Genomic DNA, 26,375 nt, shown 5'->3' on the forward strand with positions numbered 1-26,375 from the left:
ACTGGCTGAAAACAGTCATGTGATGAGTCAGTAATTTTCTATTTACCTCCTGTGTGAGTAACAGTACTGTGGAGTAGCATCAATCACCAATCAGACTGCACATCCCCAGGTCTGTCTGTCCCCAGGTCTGTCCTCAGGTACTCCTGATTTCCACTGGAGTAATTTAAAGACTACTCCAGATTTGGCTCTTCAGCTGTCAATAATAGTTTCAATGAACTGAGCCTTACAGCCAGTTAAATCCCACATGCAACTCTTTACTTCCCGATTGGTTCATCGGAGCTCAGTAAGCGCTTTATGCCCTGGAATTCTAATCTCATCTCCCCTTAAGAATGGTAGTTTAAAACAAAACCCAACCCAGGTATACTTCAATTCAAGCCACAATGGAGAGATTTCCCGCTATTTCTGATGAGACATTCAGAATGTTTGTAACAGTATGGATACAGCCTGTGTTTTGGTGAATGTCAACATTTGCCATCACTGGAGATGCACACTGAACAGGACAAACACAGGTGCATAAACTTTGATGTCTATCTCAGACGATGTCAATATCTGTTATTTCATGTTATTTAATATTTTATTGCAAAATAGTTTTGTGTTTCCTATTTTACCTGGTGACTTTGTGTAATGGTGGGTTAAATATATCTGGTTGAGTATGGCTATTCAGTGAAATGTAAATGGTTCCATGTGATTCCAAGAGTTCCAGTATTTAGACTTGATCATGTAGAGTTCAGTGAAGATCACTACCTGCTGGACTGGCAGCACTCCTTCCTGCCGTGCCTGGGGTTTCCATGGAGGGTTCCATCCCAGTCCCGACTCATCAGGGTCATTGGATCCATTGAGATCGCAGAGATCGAACAGCTGAGGGTGGTCTGGGAAAGTGGAGCGTGATGGAATGATGCAAGTGATTCTTTCCTATAGATGCTGCAGTGTGGTTACAGCAAGGCGGCGAAAGACTGGGCCACACTGGAGGAGCAGCTATTCACCAGAGGGGGCCCGTGGAGAGCCGTATCGGGGCTGTCAGCCCCAAGGTGGCGTCTCGATGGATACGAAGGGCCTGCACGGATGCAGAAGAGGATTCGGTGCGAGAGGGCCTATGGGGCAGTGATGCGAATGAGGAGTGAGGTAACAAGCTTTTGGATGCGGTGTGCAAATTCTCTATCCTTCTTCCTCTCCCACTGGAATAACCCACAAATAACACCCTATGCATGTGGCTTTCTAATCCTCTCCCCTCAACTTGTTCTCTTTTTCTAATCCCATTGTCTTGACTCGCTGGGCCATGGTCCTCCAGGTTGGAAACTGTAGTGGTCCCTTGCTCTCAAGTGGGGAGGGAGGCCACTCCACCTCACTGTATTAGGCAATAACCTTTGAGCTTGGGCCTCACAGCCGGGGTCAAGCCGCACGTAGTTTGTAGTTTGGTAGCCCCCTAGCAAGGGTAAACCAGCAGGAACAGTCTAGCCCTCTTGCCCCCTTGGGCGGGGCGAGGCAGTGAGCAGCCTCTTGGTCGGGGTGGAGAGCAATTAAGAGTTCAGGCTCTTGCCCTTTGGGGCGGAGCCCAGCAGGCTTTAGCCTCAGCTTGTAGGCTTAAGGCAGCCAGCAAACACGCAGTCTAGGGGCTCAGGTAGGAGTGAGCACACACACATTCTAGTGTCCTAGCATGATGGGTGGTAGACTTACACAGGCCTCCTGGCTTAGGGTGGGGAGGCTGCCACCCCAGGGGTGCGATGGCAGAGGTAGGAGGACATGGGCTCGCCCGACTCCACTGCGTCCCAGCCCAGGGCCCTCACAGTGGCGGCAGGCCCACCAACAGGGGTGGAGAGGGGGGGAGGAGAGCAAAGGAGGCCCCCTGGCCACTGGCCCAGGCCCTTTTAAATTGCCCCGGCGGGCCACAGGACTCCTAGGCATGCACAGGGTGGTACCGGCGGTGGTGAAGGCAGCCGGGCAGGCAGCACCGCGCGCACACACACACACACACACGAATGTCATTGTCACTTCACATATTTGTATCTTAAAAAAAAAATCTAACAATATTCAGGAAAGCATCTTTGTCTATGATGTTTTCAGGCAGTTCAGAATACCATTATCAATATGATTGGTCTCTGTCCAGAGATACAAAGCCCCACATTCAGCACATGCATACAAATGACTTTTCCTCTCAAGATCAGATAAAGTCCAATATTTTTCCTAGCAATGAAAATTTGTGTTGTATGTTTTATTTCAATTTCCTCTTCCATAGCATACGTACTGTATGTGATCCTTCATATCCTATAAAGAATTAATTTCATACCAGGTAGTTGAAGGCTGCTATCAAATCCCCCCTCATTTTTCTCTTCTTCAGACTAAATAAGCCCAATTCCCTTAGCCTCTCTCATGTGCTCCAGCCCCCTAATCATTTTCGTTGCCCTCTGCTGGACTCTCTCCAATTTCATTCCATAATGTTTTTATTTAATTTAAATATATAATTCATAATAACAAATTCTACATCTTATCTTTAGGCTCACAATTTAATACTGGTGCTGTAACTGGAAAAAAAAAGTTAACTACATCAAGCAGTGCCACAACTTATGTACATTGGGTTTTAATGTGTTATCAATAGGATAAAAAGTAGTGTCGTAAACCTCAGCCATCCCTTGCTAGGGGGCCCATTGACTGTTCTGCCCTGGGGCCTGGAATTGCTGTTGGCGGACCTGAGTGGTGGAGTGGTCCGCCACTGGGTCAGTAGGGATCCAGCCACAACACACTGACCTAGAGTCAGTCAGCATCTTAGCCAGACAGTTGTCGGCTGCCCCTGGGCTACTTCCTACCGCTCTAGGGTTTGGTACCTCTGTAATCCGCAGGTCCTCTGGATCCTCTGGGTACACAGTGGATGGCAGTCCCAGCAACTCCTCTTCAGGGTCAGCCTCCTCTAGGGCAGGGTTCTGCAGAGCACAGATTCGGCTCCTAGGTGCCGCAGCAAAGTGGAGGCATCCTTCTCCTTTCCTGACTCCCACTCAACTGAGCTGCAGGGCCCTTCTTTTATACTTCCTGTCTTTCCTCCCCCCCCCCCCCCCACTTTTGGTGAGGGGGGGGGGCAGGTTCGGCTCTGCCCCCTAGGGGGAGGTGTAGTAGTCCTTTGCTCTCAAATCCAGAGGGAGGCCATTCCACCTCTCTACAGAAACCCATTGAGATTAGCCATTTTTGAGGGGGTTTAGAGAGGTTGCTACATTTTTAGTAGCGGTGAAATGACTGACCTTCATGGTACACTAGGCACACTCCTGCCTAATGAGATCTTACAAATAGACAGGTTTTCTTTCTCTCTGCAGTATCCCAGAATTATAGCACGCCCTCCTGTTGGCATTTTATATCCTGAAGTCCCATGTGGAGAAGGTTATTCTGCCACCACAGGCTTCAGTGCATCAGACTGACTGTCCTGCTGGAACTGGCCAGTGATCAAATGAGTCTTGCTTGTGGAATTAGAGTAGTCTGAGCCAGGAGTCCAATTATCTTATCTTGTTTTATGTTACTGCCCATCACTGTAGGATTTGAGCGCCAGCTCCTGTCAGCAAGAAGCAGAAGGACTTAGCTTGAGTATCTCCGAATATTCACTTCTCCAGTCTTTGTGATTTACAAATGGCGCTCCAATTCTGCAGACCTTCCATAGAGTAGAATATGACTTTGTCCTGGAATTGGCACTGTTCTGGAGTCAGCAATGAGGTCCTGCTTTTAGGAAGAGTGTGGGCCTTTCCCCTTTGATTGTAGCACATGAATGTTTATTTTTATGTTGTTTTGGTCATTTGGGATCCCCTCCAATGCATTCTTTGCAGCTCAGCTCTGAGTCTGCAATCTGTGCCGTAGCTTGGTGTTGGGGTATGTTGCCAGGCTGCATATTCCATTCTAGTGATGGCTGTTTTCTTTTCAGGTTCACCAAGCTACCCCAATTCAAGAAGAAAATCAAGGTAACATTTAAACTGATCTGTAGAAGAAAATGAGCTTGTAGGTCCAAACTTTGAGCTGAAGTAAGCAGTTCCGACTCCAGGTCTGAATTTGGCCTGGGGATTATAATATGGTGGCAAGTCTAGCCTACTGCTGTCTAAAGTGAACTGAATTTTTGAGAGTAAAATTGAAGGTATCATTACACATAGCACTTAACCAGATGCTGATTTCATTACTGTCTTGTGGCCAGTGGGAGAAAGAAGAAGCCAAAAACCTACCATAAAATCAAACATTTAGACACCTCATGGAGAGGACTGGAAAACACTTGCCTTTAAGTGATGTGTGCTCAGCAGTTAACTGTTGTTTGCTGAATGTTTACCTTCTACAGCAGCATCTTCTGTGTTGCACCCACTATTTCTCCATCCTCTGCTGCGTGCCATGAGACACCCCTTTAAAACCTCATTTGAAAAGAAATGAACAGGGCACTAATTGGCTCAGGGAATGATAAAAGATTGTGACTTTCAAAGAGCTGGAGAAAAAATGGGGGTAAATATCCCTTTTTTTTTTTTTTTTTTTTTTTTTTAATTTCAAAGTTGTTTCTTTTTCCCTGGGTTAAAAATGGAGCCATTTTTTCATTTGTTTCTAAACTGTCAGTATTTTTTCCAAAATTTTCTTTCCCCAAGCCTTGGTTTTTCAGTCAGTACAGAAGACGTTTGGATAAAAAAAATTGCGAAAAATGAAATAGTGTGAAAAAGTCACTGAAAATTTTGTTTTAGGAAGAAAGGCCATGTTTGGGTGTAAAAACTTTTGGTTTGATACATTTCAGCCAGTGCTGTGGAGTTCAGCTTCCCGTGTCGCTGCACTGGGACAAACCTTTAGTGTAGGTTGGTGAAACTGTTATTATTAAGTATGTTTATTCTGGTAGGGCACAGGTACCAACTGAGAACAGGGCTCCTTTGTGCTAGATACTGTACAGAGTACTAAATAGCCACTACTCTGAGAAGTTTACAGTCTAAATAGAGAAGGCAGATGAAGGATATAATATACACACAGGTCATGTCTGCACTGCATGAGTGTCTACGCAGAACTACCTGAACTCCCAACATTCTGTTGCTGCATGTGCTGGGCTCCGGAGTGTCCCCAGGATATTACAATTACCAGTTCTTCCTAGTTTCATCTGAGCAGCCTCTTGTTTGATTTTATTTAAGTACTTCTGGTATCAGCCAGAGCTAGTACGAACATGGAAATAAACATGTTTGTTCAGTATTTTTCAATCTTCAACTATTATTGGAGCTCAGTTTTAAGTTATGGTTGAATGTTGGGGCCAGTTCCTAGTTAGTCCTTCCCTAGTAATTAACAGATTTCACTTCTCTCTTGCCTAGTTTAACCATTGATGGGAGTGGGGTTTGGCAAATAAATAATGCCATTTCCCTAGGCAGAACAGATTGGGTGAAAGTCTAATGTTGCTGTTCGTGGCATCCGGCTGCCACTAAAACTGCGATCTCCTTTATATTGATGTAGAAGAGCTGATGCTAAATGGAGCAGAAAGGGAGATGGATGAGAGGGGAATGGATTGTAACCAGCTGACATTCTTCCCTGCCCTACATGAAAGTTTCCACTCAGAAGACTTCTTGGAACTGTGTGTGGAAAGACAAATTATCCTGCAGGAGTTTGCTGAGAGTGAAAAGGTACCGCCTGACAAACCAGGAAGATCTTTGGGGCCGGGAGGCAATTTGTGGTGGAGCTGGGCATGGACAGTGGGTATTAGGGGACTTGGGAACAGTCTACAATAGCACCATTGTTGTTGTTCTTTTATTTCTATTCCTGGGAGTGCCCACAACTTACTAGACACTGTCCAGATATGAAGACATGCTCCTGAAGTGCACACAAGGTTGTAAGGTCTTTGGGTCTTCTTGTTCTGTGTCTGTACAGTGCCTAGCACATTGGGGTCCTGGGCCATGACTGGGGTTCCTAGGTGCTACAACACTACAGATAATAATAATAATAATCAAAATCAGCATTTACTCTGGTGGATTATTTATTTGACTTTCCCATTGTACTTCAAGGCCCTGGAAGAGCAAATATCACATTAATTTTAACCACCAGGGGCAATAAACACTGATCGTAGTTTTTAGTCGCACCGCTGGAAATCTATTCCTTCAGCAAGGAGATGAGCAGCCCATGTCTAGGGGGTCAGGGAAGGTTTCCAGCAGCTGGGAGATAGGATAAGTCAGCCTTCACTCCAAACATGCTACATTCAAGGTCCCTAAGATTCCTCCCCTGATTCCTCACTGCCAGAAACCTTTCCTAGTCCCCAGTGCAGTGCCCTGCACTTGACTCGTTCCCCGGCTGCCCTGGGACATGCCAGTTCTGTACAGGCAACACTTAATTGCTTCCATAACTGCTGTTTGAAATTATGGTCAAATCCTGTCACTTCTCTTCTCTGCTGCTCCAAGAGGAGATGTCTTTAATGCCCTCAGCCAGCCCTCCCCTACCCTTCTTCCTCCCCCAGGCATGCTGGAGCAGACTCCTATCCTCTGAGCGCACACACAGCCTCCCTGCCCGTGTCCCCCACCTGGCCACATCAATGCTGGTGCCTCCTGGATTCCACTCTCACCATGCTGCCCTTCCCCATTATGCCTCCTAGGATTGGGGAGAGGGCAGGACCGAGCAGTGTGGCCCATATACTAGACATGAGGAGTCCAGACAAGGGGCAGGTGAGGCAGAATTGGCTCCTCCCAGTAGCCCCAACCTACCTACCTTCGCAATCAGAGACCCTCACTTCTCCCCATCATATGATGCCCACAATAGCCATTGTCAAACCCTAAGAGAAAGGCTGGTTCTTGTTGTTGGAAAGAGATAGGGATTAGCCATTTTCCAGGGAGTTCCGAGAGACCTTACACATTTAGTAGCTATGCCCTATACATGCTTCTTTCCAGTGGGTCTTCTCTTGGCGTTTGGCCCTTCAGTGTGGGACACCCAGCAGCTTTCATCCATCTAACAGTAAAAGCCACTTGTGAAAAATATGATTTTACATTCTCTGTGATCAAAATGTTCCACGTTGGAGGCTGTATATGGATGTAGATTAGAGTTGGCTGGGAATTTGCCATTGGAATGATTTTCTGATGGAAAACATCCTCTTTACACCTTCAAAACTTTCCTGGGGAGCATTTCAGTTTTACTGAAAAAGCCTCGTTTTCCATCGAGACAATTGAAACTATGGCTCCCCGGCTGCCCATCTGAGGAAGGTGAAGTTGATGACAGCCTTCCATTTTGGATTTTCTGAAACTGAATTTTTCTGGAAATCACTTCCTCTTCAAAAGATCAGTTTTGACTTTTCATCTTCATTCAGGATGTAAAAATGTTCAAAACAGCAGAATTGTCTGTGGGAAGGGATTTTCCATTTGCTGGCCAGGAGAGAGGGAGAGAGAGAGCTTTTATGTTTTTGTATAGATTTTCATGGCACTTTCCCAACAAACAGTAATCACATTCTGTCTCTCCAATGCGCTGGCCTCCTTGTCCCATTTGAGCTGTAGGTACTGTGTACAATGAGGTGCCATAATTAAACATTCCCCACCCCCAGCAGAAGGGGAAGGGGATGAAAATGTGAAACATGTTTTCCATGCCTTGGCCTAATCTCATTTGGAGGCTTCAGGCTCTCGCTCTCCTCCGTGTAACTCCACGGGAAGCCATCAGAAATGCCAGACGTTTTCCTCCAGCAGCAGTCACTGCATTGCCAAGCTGACAGAGTATTAAAAAAAGCAGTAGGGGGTGACATTAGCTGTCCTGTGCTCACTTAGTACGCTGCGGTCCTGTCTTGTAAATGGCTGCCTCATGAGCTGTTTGCGCTCTAACCATGCAAGTGGAACGAGCTTACTTACCGTATTGCAGAGAGATGTCACTGCGATACCTTGGCAGCTAGGAGATTGATTTGCTCCAGCGCAGGGTTGCAATGGCTCTGGAAAGCACTGAGTATTTTATAACGTTACACGGTTTTGTTACTGTGGCACAATCAAAGAGAAACCTTTGTAACATTGTCAACTACACAGCCTCACTTTACACACAGCAGCAAATTCTCTGCTGGTGTGTGACATCACTGAAGTCCGTGACATTACACTCATAGAGCATTTAGCTGCACTTGCTGCAGGTGAGTAACACAGTTTGCAATCCACTCATGTCAACTCCACCTAGCCCCAGGCTGGCAGGCATTTGCTGCGTGCTGGGACCTGATCTGAAAGCCATATTGCACTACCAAAGGATAAGATGTCTTATGTGCCATCATTGTCACCTGCCCCCCTTGGATGCACAGAGGAGGAGGTGGGCATAGGCCTGCCTGAATGCTCACACACCCCTCTGAGCTGCTTGCGGAGACTGAGTCTGAATGCAAGGAGGCGAGAGCAGGCTCAATCCAGTGGCCACTTTCCCCTTAGCAAGAGAGGGGGGAGAGGCGGGTCAGTGGGGGAAGTTTTTGCTGCACCCGCTTCCCTTTTCCTCTGATGCAAGTAGAGCCCTGCAGAAGCAGGGAGTAGCTGCACCCTTTGGAGGGCTGCAGAAAATTACTTGCTCCCTGTGAGTGCAATGGAACAGTAAAGGAATTGTGCCGCTTTCGTTACCCAGGGCCAGGAGTTAGATCACAGTCTCATCCTCACAACAGATGAAATTGGCACTATAGTTATAGAGGGGTGGGGTGGGGGACAAAGTGTAGGGTTTTTCTGTATGTTGGAGTAAGTGTGTGTAATGTGCTGGAATGTGTGTGTTGTGTATCTGAATCTCTGTGCAAGGTGTGTAGGGAGGATGGAGCATTAGGCAGTGTGTATATACAGTACGCTGAGGCTGTGTGTAGGTTGGCTGTGAGGGAAGGCTGTGGGGGGGGGGATGGGGTGCTAGGCTGTGTGTGTATATACAGTATACTGAGACTGTGTGTAGGAAGGCAGTGAGAGAAGGCTGTGTGTGGGGGACGGGGGTGTTAGGTTGTGTGTCTATATACAGTATGCTAAGGCTGTTTGTAAAATGGCTCTGAGAGAAGGCTGTGTGTGCGCAACGGGGAGTGTTGTGCAAAATGTGTTTGTGCATATTGCTTGGTTGATGCAAGAGAAACACAAGGTGACCACGCCCCAGCCTATTCTCCCTGGGCCAACCCTTTAATAACCCTGGCTCACCAGATGAGCAGGGGAGATTTGATTCTTGTACACGTGTTGGGTTCACATCTGCAGCCTGAGCCCCCCTGCTGCAGAATGTTTCCCTGCTCTCGGCAAGCCTTGGCTACTCGTGCCAGGGTATTAACGTGTTGTTTGTGTGCCCAGACTGAGGAGGAGCAGCAGCAGCACAGCTTTGCTCACCAGGACAATCCAGGGGGTGGTTTCTCTTTGGTGGAGAGATTGTGAGTTTTGGAGGAAATAAGCCATCAGCTGCCAGCAAGTTACCTGAGACCATAAGCAATTCAAGCACCAGCGGGTAATGTGTCTGGTTACCAAGAGGCCTGCAGCCTAGCAGCGATTAGACACCAGGCCCTTCCTTGAAGAGGGAGCTGAAGGTGCCAAAGACAATAGAAGCAGGTAGCAGAAATCAGGGAGCTGGACACATAGTTGTAGAAAAGGAGCTAATCAGTCAGGGTATCCCTTCCGGAAGGGAACTGACGTGAGGTCATCGAGGGCACTGATACTTGGGGCAAATAGGGCTGGGCTGCATATGCTTCGATGCCGCCAGTGTTCCTAGCCCTATCACAGGGACCTGCCAGTTCCATGTGGTACTGACACAGGCAGTTTCCACAGGGGCACCATTATGCGCTACCATAGCACAGGGACACAGCTGTGGAGGGTTTGCACGGTGTTGACGTACACTGGAGACAGAAAGCCGGACTAGTGATCAGAGCAGGGAATTGGAAAGGAAGATACCTAGGTTCGATCCCTGGCTTGGAGAAAGTTGTGTCTTGCCCCTTACCTCAGTTTCCTCATCTGTAAAATGGGGATACCAATGGCCACCCACATCACAGGGAGGGGCAGGGTTGAGTGTTAATCAATGTGTGCAAAATACTTTGAAATCCTCAGATAGCAGGAGCTAGAGATGGGCAAAGTTGTTGTATGAGCTTATTTTCTCCACTGTCAAATCACGGCTGGCCCTGTGTGCATCTCGCTGGGTTGGAGGGGGAGCCAGGATACCCTTCCCCCACCAGTACTGGTGTACAGCAGGTAGCTGGAGTCAGGGTGGCTGGGCTAATAGCGCAAGGGACAGGGGTTCACTAGCTCGGGCAGCAATGCTCACCAGCCCACCGTGCTATGACAATGTAGAGGAGCACCAAGACATGGTCCATGGTGCCACTTGTGGCCTCTGGTGGCATTTTGCCTTGTAGACTCTCCCTCCAGCACTGCAGCAGCTTATGGAGCCATTCCTACGCCCTGAATCTCTACAGAGCTCCTCACCCCCCACCCCAGATCTTGAACAGCCATCCTGAGTGAGAGCCCTGGCTCTTAGCACAGCAGCCCCGTGAGTCTTATTCATAGGAAGAGTGGTCAAGGCTGAGGAGGAGTCGATAGCAAGACATCAAGCCCAGGGGATGTGGCCAAGGTTATTACCGAGTGGCTAAGAGGCATGAAGTCAAGGGAACTGGCTGGAGGGGAAATTTAAGGGCTCTGCTGGCTGGATACAGGCACAGAAATCAAAGCTAGTGCATGGCTTTGGGTTTCTATGGCTGTATATGGGAGTGGGACCTGGAATTGGGTGGACAAGCACAACTACGTGTGTTTTGCAACATTTTTTTTCACCCCGTGTACAACACCTTCCCTAACAGAATTGAGCAGTGCTTAGGAAGTCAGTCAAGCCAGACAGCATGCCCCCCTCAGTCCATGGTTTCTGTTCTAGTGTGTGTGAGCAATGCGGGGGGGGAGCCCAGCAACCGTCAGCACCGAACTTCCATTACATTTTGTGTCCTGGGCTTTCCCGAGGACTCCCGTGTTACAAGGTGAATGGGAAGAACTGTGTGCATGGGTGAAATCCCTCCCCAGGGGTTTCTGCATTGACTTCACCGGAGTCATGGCAGCAATTCATTTGACTGAACCCCAGTACCTGTGATGGCTCAGACACGGATGAACTTCAGACCTGTGCCCCTAGTACTAAACACAGGGTCAAATAGATTTCACTTCCTTTAGCGGTGGACAGATGAGGTGCTTGAAGCAGCCACATACCACTGTCCGGAGCTAGTAGGGCCTTAAATGGCCTACGACCTTCTTAACTGACAGAGCACCTTTCCCCATGCCATGCTGCCACAGCTGATGTACTCCAGCGGAGTTCTTTGGCATATACGGGAAGGGAGCTGCTGGCAGGAGAGGTCCTTAATCCTAGCAGCCACCTCCCTGCCTCTGAATTTGCTGGCCTTCTGGGCACAATGCAAAGCCTGTCTTTCTGAGCAGACTTCTGGGTCTGGGTGAGTGAGGTCTGTTTGGAAAATGTACAAGATGGGATTTGGATTTGCTCTGTAAAATGTTTTGCCCCCTGGTGGTTGTGGGGGGTGTATGTGAAGAACTTGTTGCTCTGATGGTTTTGTGAATTTTTTTTTTTTTTTTTTTTTGCATCATACTTGCAGCTGAGGGGAAAGGCCAGATTATCCCATTGAAATCTATGAGAGTTAGACTAAGCTGCTCCGGAGCTATTGAAAATCACATTGAGTGCCTATCTGACTCTAGGCTCCTAACTGGGCGAGCTGATGGTTGTAAAAGTGCCGTTCCATTGAAATGGATACTTGTTGTGGGTGTGTGTCCATTTTGACAACATTTTGTTTTTAGAATGGAATGTCTTGATTTTTGATTTTGAAACAACGTTTCATTTGACACGTATCTTCTCTTTATAAAAAAAAATTGAAAAGTTGAAAATGAAATGTTTTGATTGAATTGAAAGAAAATTTTTCAAACCTTTTGTCTCCTTGGAAATTGAACATTTTTGGCTTTTTCTTCCAATTTGGAATGAAAAAAAAATTAAAACACCAAATTTCCTGTGGCACAGAAATTCCAGTTCCTCAACAAATAGATTCGTTTTTTAAAAAAGTAGCAAACCTTTACCCTCTAGATGGTATTTGCTTTAATTCCTTTCCTGCGTTTGAATGAGCGGAACAATCTGTAGTTGCCTTGCTTTAGGCAATACCTTAGAAGGTAATTATTCAATTATTTTATGTCACCTTTGCATCATTGATTAATGATTCTAGCAACCAGTGAACTCGATTCTGTTCTGAAAAAAGGGGAAAGTTTATTTAATCTATGTTAATTTCAGGTTGGCTGGTACCTCATTAGATTGGGGCCCTGTAGGTACAGGAATGGGTACACTTCTTCATTGTCAGATCTTTGTTACTCGGCGGGAATGAAATTTGCTCTGAGTTCAGACTGGGAAGAAATACCTCAGCCCAGGGCTTTGTTTATTTTTAACAACATGGAAATATATTTTGCTGGAGGGCGGTGGTTGTTTTAAATGAAGTGGATTTAGCGCTGGTGACGGGTATTGGATTGACAATGCAGGAGGCAGAGCGCTTCTGTTTATTCACAGCACCAGCCTACATCTGAGAGAGATTCCTTGCCGCCCCAGCCCCACCCTGGATGGACCCCTCCAGGAGCCATGCCAAACCACCCCCATGAGCACCAGTAGGACCTACTATTGGGTGCATTCTCCCCATGATCACCACTAGGTATTGGGAATAGTTAGGTTGGGAATAGCTTGGAGGCCATAGGGCTGCGGCATTCCCACCATGCCGCAAACCACTGTGGCAGGTCTGTTGTGCTGATCTTCTGCAGACCAAGCCCCCCACCTTCACACAGTTCTGATTGTATCAGTTTGTAACAGAGCTCTAGGTGAGTCTAGTTTTTAACTCAATGTTGCCCACAGGGTTATGTCAGGGCCATGGGACGGAGCACTCTTGAGGGGTTCCAACCCTTCTAATACTGTTGCTCAGACCCTCCTAGGCCAGTTTTGCAGCTGATGACCCCTGCTGGCCTCTCCTCCTGTCCCATGCCTGTCACACACTCCAACTCTGACCAACACCAGTTGCAGCTTCTCCCCTGCGCTCCGCCAGCATGCTGCTTCCCACTTCTCCATCTGTCTTGTCTGCACTAGAAAGTTATACACAGGGCCATCCCTAGGCATACAAAGAATACACAGCTGTGTAGGGCACCATGACATTTTGGGGCATCAAATTGCCCCAAATGTCATGGTGCCCTAGGCAGCTGCGTGCTGCATACGCGGCAGCACCAGCTCCAGTGACCAGCCCTATCTCTTGACTGGCCGCCCACTGCAAGGGGCAGGGCCGTACCTAGGAGGGTGTGGGGCCCTGGACAACTCCCTCCACCCTGCCTCTTAGCCTTCCCCCCCTGCTTCACCCCCAGCCCACCCCCATTCTACCTCTTCCCCCAGCGACCCCACACTAACCGGCAGTGGCGGGAAGCGGAGCAACCCAGCCCCAGCCCTCTCTACTCTGCCAGTTCCCAGCCACGTCGCTCCACTTCCCGCCGCCAGTGAGTGTGGGGTTGGGGAAAGGACTGCCCCCCGAACTCACCAGTGGCGGGAAGCGGAGCACCACGGTGAGTGCGGGGGGGAGGGGGCACTTTTCCCCCAAACCCCCTTCCCCAAGCGACACGGGGCCCGGGCGAGGAAAGTGGAGTGGGCTGCTCCCGGCCCTCTGCTAATCCCCTGGGCCACACTGGGCCTATGGGGCCCCCCCAGAGAGGCCCCCCACAGCTCCTGCCTCCTGGGCCCTGCAGGCCTTGAGCGCAGCCTAGACCCATGGGAGGGCTGCGTAGGGCACCCAAATGGCTAGGGATGGCCCTGGTTATACCACTTAACTATACCAGTGTGGTCATTCTGGTACAACCCTGAGTGTGGATGCAATTATACTGGTGTAAAGGTGACCTATACCTGTATAGCTACTCCCGTACAGAAGGGAGAATAAACTATGTGGATACAGTACACCTTTATACTGGTAGGTTTTTTTACCAACATAACTCAATCAGTAACATATTTACCTCCTGGACATAGCTGTACCGGCATCACTGTGGAATGGTAATTAAAACTCAAATCTTGAGCATACAGAAAGTGTGAGATGCAAAGGGTGTATAATGGAATCAGTAGCTTCAGAGGTAGGTTGATAACTAGTTTTCCTGGCAAAGTGATTCAGGACTGGGAGTTGTATGAAGTCTGTATCGGAGGAGGAAAGAGTTTGGGGTCTGGCTGTCCTGGATGGAGTGAAGGGGAGCTAATTAGGTAAAGTAGCTGTAACCTTGGCTTAGCCCAGCAGAGAGGAAAGGACTTCCGTGATTGAATCGTATCTGAGAAAAAGGTATCTTTAGTCCTGTATACCAGTAACGTCATTCACCCAAGTGGCCATGGGAGCCTCTCTTCTCAGCTTCAGACATCCAGATGAGAAGCCCAGCCTCGCAGAAGAAAGAGATTATGTTAAAATGGCTTCTTGTTTAGTACAGAATTCACCACCTCTATGGTGTGTCTCTAAAAACAAACAAACGAACAAAAAACTGTGGAATATAGGCATTCAAATGAGAGATGAGCCCTACCCAGATGCTCACATTCCCTTTGATGGTTGTGGTGAGAGGAGAGGTTGGATTTCCATTGCTGGATCTTCACCCACCCATACAAATTTGGTTCTGTGTTGAATCCAGAAATGGAAAGGGCCTTGTAACAGATTGTAGGGCCCCACACAGGAATGCTGGGCTCTTCCACTGACTCACCCTAATGTTAGGTCAGAGCACCTTCAAAGATGCAGAGCTATTTCTTCTGACTCATGCTGCTAGATGGGTCCCAGGAATGTGTGTTTCTGAGGCCGAGGGAACTAGGTGTGGAGGCAGAGAGGCCCTGCAGGGAAAAACCTAGGAGCATACAGGTTTAGGAGAGCCAGGCCTAATCTGTGTACCTTGTCCATATCAGAATGGGAATTCCATTGGCCTACCGATACCAGTACTATTTCCAGACCCATTCTGCATATGGATGAAATCTTACAAATCAGTTTCATGACATTTAGGGCCAAGGAGGTGAAAATCTCATAAGAGTTGATCTTGGGACACTGGACCCCAAATGGCAGAAGCTCTCCCAAAAGCAGCTCTGAAGGTTTCTGAACAAGTTCCCTCATCTACATCCATTTCAGGTCCAATTGCACTCTGTGCAGGCCGTCTTTCATTTCGATTCAGGACGGGCTTATGTTGCAAAATTTTGCAATCCAGATCTGGATTACAGGCCTCCCGGAGTATGTGAGGTTGTGGGTCAGGGCCAGCTCTAGTAAAATTGAGAGTGGACCATAGGTGCTGGAACTAGGGGTGCTAGGGGTTCTACCTCACCCACTGGCTTGAAGGGGTTTCCATCATATACAGGGTTTACAGCTTGATTCAGTGACTCTCAGCACCCCGACTATACAAACTGTTCCAGCACCTCTGCAGTGAAGTGAATTGGTACAAAATATTTGCCCTTTCTAGAACTGACCTCAAACCAAGGCATTTTAAATGTGATGAGACTGGACTCCCATAGATCCTAAGGCCAGAAGGGACCACTGTGATAATCTAATCCAGTGATACTCAGACTGAGGCTCGGGTGTTGCAAGTGGCTCTTTAATGTGTCTCCTGCGGCTCTTTGCAACACATGATATTAAAACTCTGGGTGATTTCATTATTAATCAATCAGGATGCTTTTACTGTTATTTACCAATTATAGTTGATAAAATAATAATGCTTGGTCAGTCATCTTGCTGTGAGAATAATATATATATACACACAATATAAACTAAATATTTCCCCTGTCATACTGTTTAAATATGAATCTATAGCACTACAGTAAATGAAACAATGAATTAACATGACTGTGGCTCTTTTGGGTAATGCCGATTGCTAATTTGGCTCCTGAAGCCCTCCGGTCTGAGTGTCACTGCTCTAATGTAACCTGTATAACACAGGCCAAAGAAGCTCAGATGCAAGAGAGGCTGTGCTCCCTGGCTTTCCGTCCTGGGTTTCCTGGCTCAGCCGCCCATGTAGCTTGGATAATATTGGGATAAATATCTGGAATATCAACTGCTTTCCCAGTTCATTCATTGCTCCCTGGAATCCCACAGCAGTGCTTTTTGAGCTATGTGTTTCACTGGGATCCAAACAGGAGTGTCTGGTTTTTCTCTATAGAGTAATGTGAATAAAGATCCTTTTACAAACAAAAAGGATCGATAACTTCAGTGGTTCCCTGGGAGCTTTCTGTGTGGAGTTCCCATCTGTGTGAATGGGTGTGTGTTTGTGTGTTAGTTAAAGAGAAGGCTAATTATCCTTTGCATCAGTAGGTCTTGGTCAGGTTCATGGCAGGGGTCATTGAAATCAGCTGGTCCCAAATTTGGGGACATGCAGAACCTCATTTTCTTGCCATGGCTCATTGCTCATGGTTCATTGACCTGTAGGTGCTCCACAAGAATTCATTTGACACGGAGGCTTTTCCCACTGGGTTGCTGTTCAGAAACCTCATTTGGTTTGTCTATCTGGTGTTCCTGCCAAGGCTCTGGGCACATGGTGGGCCAAATGGCACCTTGGTGCTGCCCATGACTTATTACCATCTGATTGCCATTGGGAGGCCCGAGTGAAATGAATTGGTCTCAAGTCAGTTCCCAATGGGCAATTATCCAGGCAGGGCCGGCTCCAGGCACCAGTGAACGAAGCAGGTGCTTGGGGCGGCCAATGGGAAGGGGCGGCTTGTCCCGGTCTTCAGCGGCAATTCGATGGCGGGTCCCTCAGTCTCTCTCGGACCGAAGGACCCACCACCGAATTGCTGCCGAGGAATGAAGCGGCGTGGTTGAATTGCCACCGAAGTGCTGCTGATCGCGGCTTCCCCCCCGCCCCCTTTGCCACTTGGGGCAGCAAAAAAGCCTGAGCCGGTCCTGTATCCAGGCCATAGAAACCAGCACCACAACATGCGCTACCTGCCCCGCTGATTGACAGTCCCAGGAGGGAGACCAAGGAATGAGTGAGCCAGACAGACTCACTTCCCTTCTGATTCCCAGAGGGGAATCTGCTAGGTTAGGGGTGAGGAACACTGGGGGAAGCTTGCATTGATGCAGCTTGTGCCATATCTGTTCAGTGGATAAACAGAAGACTGCAGCCTTCAGACTGTCCTTTCTGAAGCTTTCCACCAGCACATCTTTGTGTGCCTCCCCCTCTCCCCAGGTATAAATGCTGAGTTGGTTCATAGTGGAAGGATGGCCTCATGGCTAAGGCTTTGACTCCTGTAGTTCAGATAATCGTGAGAGATGCCTGTGTGACTGCCCGGGCCGACTCCAGGTTTTCTGCCACCCCAAGCGGTGGGAAAAAAAAAAATCGGCGGCACTTCGGCAGCAGCTCAATCGCGCCGCTCCATTCTTCGGCAGCAGTTCGGTGGCAGGTCTTTCACTTCCTCTCTTCCTCTTCGGCAGCACTTCAGCGGCAGCTCAAAGAGAAAAAGAGGGACTGAGGGACTGCCGCCGAATTCTTGCCAAAGACCTGAACGGGTCGCCCCAATAGCAGACAGAGTGCCGCCCCTTTGTATTGGCCGCCCCAAGCACCTGCTTCCTTAGCTGGTGCCTGGAGCTGGCCCTGGTGACTGCGGGCAAGTCATTTCAACTCTCTTTGCCTTAGCTGGGGGCCACATTTCCCTGCCTCATAGCAGTGCTGTGAGGCTAGGTTAATGTCTGCGAGGTGCTCAGATACTACAGCCTGGGGACCTGATTGGTAACTAGATAGGCAGTATACAGTACAGGCGAAGTGTATTACCAAGTTCTGGCTACATCTCTTCCTTCCTTCCATGTTAGGTTACATTTAGATACTCCGTGGTGATTGTGCAAGGACACCTGGCATCAGAAGGGGTGCTTCTCCTTGGCAAAGAGCACCTTTACATCTGCGAGCACTTTGTCCTCTCCCAGTTTGAAGAGATTTATTGCACCAAGCACTGCTTGTCCAGGTGAGTCATTCTTCCCTTCCTGTAGGCACGCTTGGCCAAGCTCAGAAGTGACGCGCCCGGCCTTTGGGAACCCTTTGACTTCAGAGAGCTGCACAGGGTGTGCATCAGCGCCGAGTATGGCCCACTGTGCTTTCCTTCCAGCTGCAAAGGTGCTTCTAATCATTCGGGAGGGACAAATGGCCAAAGGGGCTGGAGGTTCTAGTCAGGGTGGAGAAGCACCCCAAAGTCAGAATTCTGCTCCAAACGTGGCCTGAGACAGGGCTTCTGGAGCTGGATGCTACCATTGCTTCCTGCTTTTGACCCATCTGGAATGGCTCATGGGGACCCACTTTCTCATGTCTGGTCCCAGCTGGAATCCAGAAGAAGCAAGGCAGCTGCAAAAATGGAAGTAGGTGAGAAAAATGAACCAAACTTGTGGGAGTCCTGAAGGCTCAGCTTGAGCTTTGAGTAAAGGTTCGCGCGTGCGTGTGGAGTGTGTGTGTCTGATTTCATCCAAATCACTCCTGCCATTCTTAATAATAGCACCTCCAGCCACGGGCTGAAGGTGAGACAGACCTGTGACAGAGAGACCAACCAGCAGGAGGAGAGGAGTGTGAGCCAGGGCTGCAATACAGACTGAGGGTTCCTGCACAGCCTCCACAGCTATGACCCTTCTGAGAGAGGCTGGCAGCTAGCCACAGCATGATATCTTCCCGTGCTCCTAGCCCACAAAGGCAGAGATCTCTCTACATATTACAGAGCAGTAAGGTCTTGACTCAGGAATAAACCCCCTGACCCCATCTGGATCCAGAGAAAGGAAGAATGGACAGGAATGAGAGAATCTGAAAAGGAAGGACGTGGAGTCCTGCAAACAGCCACAGATGAGTTCTGTTGGGAGCTGCTCAGGGACCACATTCCAGTGTCTGCCCCACCCCAGCCTTGGGACAGCACGGAAAGACACCCTCGCTTATTTCAGATGCCTCAACAGGACATAAAGCCAAGGACAGTGCCTCAATTACCTGGATTACATGGGGCCGGATTGCGATACCCTTGCTCCTGTTGAATAGGCCTTACTTGTGCTATGAGCAGTATCACTGCGATCGATGGCACTACTTGGCAATAAGGTACGTACTGCTCAGTGTGAGTAAGAATGTCACAGACTGAGCTGAAGGGTTTATACCAGCACTGGACTTCCACCTTCAGCTGTATTGACCTTTACCTGCTTATCAGTAACAAGCATTTTCGAAACATCGTTTAGAGTGAGGAGTACTTAGCAATTAAAGTTGTTTTACTGGATATGGCTATTATTTATATTACAGCACCACCTGAAATGAGCTAAGCATATAGTGAGAGATAGGAAGACACAACCCCATTACAGACGGAAATTATTCTCTTTTTCTGGTGTTGTTAAGTGTTGTTGGTATTTCCTTCTTCATCTCTCCCATCTTTTATTCATATGGAACGTTCTTTAGAAGAGTCTTTTGCTTCATTGGTTGATAAGTTCCTATTTCTTTCTCCAAGGCTGAAGGGATCATAATTAATACTTGGCACACTGACCCCATTTTTATGATTCTTGTTTTATGAAAATGATGAATATTGAAAATGGGTTTGTAGGCTGGCTTTCTGTTTATGCTCTGTGGATGCATATGGGTGTGTTTGTGCTCAGAGTCCACTGGGAAGTGAGTGACTCATTGTTTTTACTCATTGACCGTGCATTGATGGTCACTGTTTTACATCCAGTTCCTGCTGGATCAAATGTTAGTGATAGGATGAGTCCATATGATTGGATGAATCAAATAGTGACCAGATCGGATTCTGGGAAAACACTGTCTCATGCTTTCACTGGATTTCTTTTAAAGGACGTGATCATTTTGGACCCAATTATTATACCTCTCCTCACACTGAGTAATATGTGAAGACCCTTTCAAGTCAATGGGACTATCTGAGAAGTAAGGTACTACCAAATGGGGGTAAAGATATCACAATGCAACCCTTTGTGATCAACAACATCCCCTGGCCATGGCTCTACTTCATCCAGACCTCCATCTCCTTCCACCTCGACTACTGCAAATCCTTTCTCTGTGGACTTTTTTTGTGTCACTGCTTTTCAGACAGAATGTACAGAATGTTGCTGCTGTCCAGTTGCATGTCCTAAAAAGCATGATCACACCAACCGGACCTTCACGCTCCACTAGCTCCCTCTTTGTTTCAGGATCCAGTATGACATTGCCTTCAGGGTGTTCAAAACCTTCCATGCTCTGGCTGACATCACAGACCTTCTAGGATACCAAGCTCTGTAGAAACGTACATAAAGCCATTTGTGCATTAATGGAGGGTATCCCAAGACTACGTAGTGGTGGCTGTGTATAGGGTTATGCCTGAGGCTTCCCCCACATCCAGCATGTTTGTTGCAAAGGCCTTGCTTGTTCTTGTCCATCTCAAACACATTTCTGTTTTTACCTCTTTCAGCATCACCGATCCATTTATTTTCAGCTTATGCCACAAAGAGCAGGGCATGGGAGATCAGGCATGTTCCCGTTATGCATACAGTGACATTAAAGAGATACATCTGATGCGCTTTCTTCTACAGGTAGGTGTCAATATGCCATGTTTGGGAAACAGCTGCAAGAAAAGTGATAAAATATGACCAGGAACCAGAGATGACCCCACCTGCCAATAGTGGGGGCAGAGGGGGCAGAGTGAAGGCAGTGGCTTCAGCAGTGTTACTGAGCATGCTCAGTACAAGCCAAACAGCATATCTGTGGGGGGGGGCATGTGACCCCCATGTACCCCCCGCCACTGCCTCTGCCAGGAACTATTTGCATTATAACCCCTAAGGATTGGACTTTCTCCACCCCAACAGTACTGCTCTTGTCCCCATCTCTGCTTTGCTAGCCATGGATGTTGGGAACTTCTGTCCCTGCTCGCCAAAGCATTAGCCCTGTTATTCCAGTGTATGACTTCTCAGGAATTGAATCAATATTACCAGGAGAAAATTGCTATGGAGACGTGTCCCTTATAATTGTGGCCAAGATTTTCAAAAATAGGTGCCTCAAATCAGTCCATTAAATCCTGATTTAAGCTCCTAAACAAGTGGACCCATTTTCAATAGTGCTCAGCTCCCATAGACACCCAAAGAAGGAAAACACAGCTCTGTTGCTCCTACTCTTGTGGGATAACTTTTCAGCTAGTGAACCTGAACCTTTACTAGAGCTGAGTGAATAATGGATTTTTCCATTTGGGGGATGACTCAAAAAATATGAAAAAACAATGGGTTTGGTTCGAACTGAAACAGAATCTTTTGGGAAATGTATTTATTTATTTATTCAGTAAAAATGAAAAAATAATTAGAGTAGAACGAATCATTTTGTGTGACCCAAAAATGAATTTTTTCCCCACTTTTCATTTACTTTCAGGCTGTTTTTCAAGTGTATTTTACCTATTTCTTTTAATTAGCTACATTTCTCAACAGAACCGCATTCTGTTTCAGAATGTCAATGTTTTATTTTGAAATCATTGAATTTTTTTTCCGACAAAACTTCTAGCCAGATTCAACTCAAATGTAGGAATACTTTTTAGTGCCTCCCCACCCCCAATGCATTTTTTCATAAATTTATTATTCACCAAAAAAAAAAAATCACTGGCTCCAGTCATTATGGCTGCAACTCCTTTGCCTTTAGTAGAAATACATCAGGGTTGCCCATTCAGTTCAGTCTGTTTTAGCCTTGATCTTGCAATGAGAATCCCACCAGAAGTCCTTTCAGAATCAAACTCTTAACTTGCCATAGAGCATTTGTGAGTTGTTTATTACAATCACTGCTTTCCTATTGCCTCTTGTCTTATACTTAGATTGTAAGCACTTGGGGGCGGGGGCTGTCTGTTCTGTGTGTGTACAGCACCTCGCACAGTGGGCTCGTAGGAGCTATTGCAGTGGAGATAATAAATAGTATTAATGCTTATACTAGAGCAATTGGATAAAACAAATTGATTTGGCCCAGCATAAATAATAGGTTTATAAACAAATTGTCAATATCATGGGGGGGGGGGAGAGACAGCAACTTTAATCACTAAAAGCTTCACTAAAGAGTAGCATAAAACCCACCCAATTTAGAGGAGATGTCTCATAGGTTTTCCTTTGAGCTTGATTCAGAGTGTAGGGGTGAATTTTCTTGGTAAAAGACCTGTTTTAACTAGTTGATGGGCCAAAGGTTTGGAGTTTGTGCTTGCTTCTTGAACTTTCTCCAGCCCGTTGGATCTTGCATATTGGGCTGGTTATATTGTGAAAGTCACCCCTCGTGGGCTGATTATATTGTGAAAGTCACCCCTTGTGATCCCACCCGCACAGAGCTCATTACAAAATCTGGCCCTTAGTGCTGAAAACCCTGTAAAATTGGGCAAACAATACGTTTCTCTCTGCTATGCTCAGCCCTTGCTCCAGGGGTCTCCACGGTGCAAATGGTTTATCCTTACAGGAGATCGCCTTGGAAATATTCTTCAAAAACGGCTATTCCAAGTTTCTCGTCTTCCATGACAGTGACAGGAATAAAGCCTTTAAGAGGTAATTACTGTTTCAGTCTGGCATATTAGCACCAAGGTCCCAGCAGCTGGTATTGTTTTACGCTTGTGGCACCATTCCCCTCCATTCACATGTGTCTCCCAAACAGCAACCCTAAGGGTTCACTCTAAAATTGCAGCTCCTGGGTCTTTGGATGGTTCCACTTAAGCAAGAAAAACATAATTTCTCCTGGCCAATGTCATTTTCCCCTTGCTGAGCTGTAATTTTTTTGGAGCATTGCTTATGATTTTTTAGCATTAGGTACATAAGATGAGTTTGGTTCTCTGGCCTTTACTTTAAATCTTTGGCATAATAGAGCTGACATGACTTTTTAAACAGTGGCACTTTTGTCTAGGAGAGAAGACTTTTCTTTTATAGCTGCCTTGTCCTGGTGGCGTTTTCCCTTGCTGACGTTAGAGTATAAAGTGGATGATTTGCATATTGCTTTCTATCAGCCACTTTAATTTAACCACGATGGCCAGGCAAAACTGCAACTCTGGTAATAACATTGGGTATAATTTGGCTGTCCTTACCAAGGCGAAACACTCATGATGCAGAAATTCCCAGGTGAAATTCTGTGGCCTAGATTGATCATTATGATCATTTAATCTAGCCGATCATAATGATCCCTTCTGGCCTTAAAATCTATGCATAGACCCAATGGAACCTTGCCTAAATAACAACTGCAGGTTCTGAACCATTCTTCCTATCTAAATTTACCTTGCTGTTTCAGTTAGATAGGGAAACCTGCTCTAAAATGCTGCATAGTATAGCCATTGGCAATTAACTGGCAGCCAGATTCTACCCCAGAAGCAGCTGCATTTTAGTGATGGATGAAGTGCTTCTTATCTTTATTGACTGAATATCAGTTCAAGGCTATGATTCAGGAAGCACTTAAGCTGAAGATCATCCCTATCCAGGACAGCATGTAAGCACCTACTTAACTTTAAACAACATAGCAGATGTCCCATTGATTTGAAGTGCTGTCCTGAATGTAAGGGGTCTCAGTTTGTAAAGTGCTTTGGCATCATTCAGGATTAAACCTCAGTGATTATTACAGGTAATAACCCTTTTAAAGACCATGTTGATTTATTTTCTCATCTCTGTTTAGATTTTGTTCGTTGCAACCTGTTTTGAAGGCAAAAGGAATAACTGAAGAGTCCCTGAATATAAGGTAATAAGCCGGAATCATTCCCAATCGTTCTGATAGTCGTCTGCAATAAATGTAATTTTTGTTCTACTTTAACAAAGGACACTATAAATTGACATCTGAAGAAGAAGAAGGCATCTGAAGAAGTGAGGTTCTTACCCACGAAAGCTTATGCTCCAATACTTCTGTTAGTCTCAAAGGTGCCACAGGACCCTCTGTTGGTTTTTATAAATCGACATTTTTTGTTCCCTTTAAAACCTATTTTGAGTGTTCACAGGCATCCCAAAATCTCCCCAAAGCATTCGGCTGTAAAATATCTTCATTACAAAGGCATGAGGGATGCATTAAGTAGCTGTTATCCATAGTTAATTAATAATGATTATCTTCTTAATATGACTTTATTGGTAAACTCTTATGTAGATGGTTAGTGTGGGGAAGAATAGGGAACAGACAGTCAACGACGTGAGGTTAGAGAGCTAATCCATAATGCTGCTGCATAATGGCCTCTTTAGTGGGCAGTTAGAGCAGACAGTGACAGATGTGCCTAGTGCACAGTGATGCTGCAGAACCAGCTATAACAGCTTCACAGTAGAGATCCCAATTTGCTGCCCCTTGCCAAGTGGGTTTATTTCCAAGCACAGAGTGATGTGACTGGGTGAGTATTCTGTGCTGATCCTGAATACCTATGTATCCAGAACATCTCTTGAGCTGGATGCCCAAGGAATACTTCCTTAGGCTCTTAATTGGCATCTTCAGTATCCGTGGGTGACCCTCCCATGGGTTGGCAGCGCCTTTTGATTTGGATAAACACTCAGAAGTTTGGATGATTCTCTTAACCCACCAGATTGCTTGGGCTGGAAATCTCCCAGGAAGAGCCACTTCCATTACTTCCTGCTTGCCCTCTTTCCAGGTTCTAATGCGGGTCACTGGGCCCCAGACCATGCAGAGCTTTGTAGACCATAGCAAATAGCTACAGCTATTCCTGAAAGGGAACCGGAAGCTAGTGCAGAGCCATGAGAACAACTCTTTAAGTTTGGGGGGGTCCCAAATAGTTAACAGTGTTGAGATGTAAATGATCACCAAGGGGCACGAGCATCAGCAGCCCATTGAGATGAGAGAGGTTGCGCCTCTCTGAGCAGTCATCCCTCATCCTTGTCAGGCTCACATAGGTGTCTCCATTGGTTACTCTCAGATCACTGGTTTTAGGTTTACAGTTACAGAGTTACTTTTTTGGACTTGAAAGCTGACACTCCAGAGCGAGAAGGCAGCTTAAGACAAGTACCACCAGTCCTGGCCCAGGCTGAGCCCTGTTGGGACTAATATGGGTCTCTGAGAAACCCAAAGAAGATCCTAGAGTCAGTGTGGAGCAGCACATTCCACTGTACTGGGCGACTGATATCTCTAGACAGAGTGAAACAGCCCAAGGGCTGGTACCGTAAGGATAGATTTATCCTATGTTTACCCAGCACTCATCAATCTGTAATTTTCCAAGCCCTCCTGGATCATGTCTTCATGACCTTTGGGCTGGAGTTAGGCTCACGGGTAAGTGAGAGAGGTATGACTTGTGTTAGGCCTTATCTTTGCTGAGGTTTAAGGAGCCTGATTCTGCCTGTTCTGAATCTTGGAAGCACAGTTGAGCACAAAGGGTTTTTAGTCCCCATAAGGATCTGCCTGGAATGTTATCCCCTTGAGGGGAGAGGACCTCTTCTACATTGTCCCCTCTGAGGAGCGGGGATAGAAGCTTGGGGAGGGTTGGCACAGCTCTCTCTGGGCCATGCTGTAGTGTGCGCTGAGAGACACCAGACTGCACATGCTTAAGTGAAGGATTAGAGAGAACATCCTCCTACCTGGAAATGCCCCTCTTTAGTAAGTGCCTACATAATCACCTGTTCTGCCATGGGAACTGAAGGACCAAGAACTCTGTGCGTTCATTGTATCTCCACATGTGCTGGTGTCATTCCTGAGTCGGAGGGTGGGATCCCTCATGAGGAGCACAAATCTTCCGTCCCAGGGGATAGACATGCTGCTTCCACAGCATCCCCAGCCTTTGCTGTCCCAGCCGAGCTGGGGAGTGGGACCAGACTTTCCCTCCCAGCCCCTGCATGATAGTGTAATGAACACTCATCAGATAGCAGTATCGCCTGCTACTCATGCAGCCCACTCCACCTAGGAATCTTGCAGGGCTTTATAAATTATTACACTTTGCGACACCCTGTGAGAAAGGAATAATCATTTTAAATTGGGGAAACTGAGGCACAAAGGTGCAGTTTCATGTAGCATATTAAAGTAGTGGAAAACTGGGAATAGAGCCCAGGAGTCCCCAATCCCAGTCAAGTGCTCTTAACCACTAGACAACGCTCCCAGATTTGAGAGTAGAACCTAGGAGTCCCAATTTACTCCCTCCAGAATGGGCTGTTACTAGACTGCTGAGCAGCAACCCCCGCACACACGCACACCATTTTATTCTTCATTTAAATATGTTTAACTCTCTGCCACCTCCCATATGTTGCTGTGGCCCCAGCCAGCACCTTGTCCAAGGTCGGTGCTTAGCTTAGCTGCTTTGATAATCTACTAGTCTAATGCACCTGTATGTCACTGTCTGCCTGCTGTCTGCAGGGTATGCCCTGAAGGTGCAACAAGGAATGCAAATGAATTTGTGTGCAGAGGTGAAAGAGAGTGTGTGTGTGTGTGTGTGTGTGTGAAAGAGAGAGAGAGAGAGAGAGAGACAAACACACCCTGGGGATACTGGGACTGGGGGTGAGATTGTAAATTCACCTGCTGCCACCCCTAGATTGCCAGAGCAAGAGAGGGACCTGGATTATGGGCCCTATACAATGC

General features: G+C 47.0%; 1 protein-coding gene across 1 annotated transcript in view; it reads left to right on the top strand.

The window, feature by feature from the left end:
* The window catches only part of WDFY4 (WDFY family member 4), a 240,142-nt gene that overhangs the window by 146,134 nt on the left and 67,633 nt on the right, over nucleotides 1-26,375 (top strand). Inside the window, exons 41-47 of the mRNA XM_034776723.1 lie at nucleotides 919-1,122; nucleotides 3,896-3,932; nucleotides 5,431-5,597; nucleotides 17,705-17,853; nucleotides 20,302-20,422; nucleotides 22,305-22,390; nucleotides 23,499-23,561. Of these exons, the coding sequence (XP_034632614.1) occupies nucleotides 919-1,122; nucleotides 3,896-3,932; nucleotides 5,431-5,597; nucleotides 17,705-17,853; nucleotides 20,302-20,422; nucleotides 22,305-22,390; nucleotides 23,499-23,561 (827 nt within the window). The remainder of the gene's footprint in view (nucleotides 1-918; nucleotides 1,123-3,895; nucleotides 3,933-5,430; nucleotides 5,598-17,704; nucleotides 17,854-20,301; nucleotides 20,423-22,304; nucleotides 22,391-23,498; nucleotides 23,562-26,375) is intronic.

Source organism: Trachemys scripta, chromosome 7 (assembly GCF_013100865.1).
Source record: "Trachemys scripta elegans isolate TJP31775 chromosome 7, CAS_Tse_1.0, whole genome shotgun sequence".
NCBI classification, from domain to species: Eukaryota; Metazoa; Chordata; order Testudines; family Emydidae; genus Trachemys; species Trachemys scripta.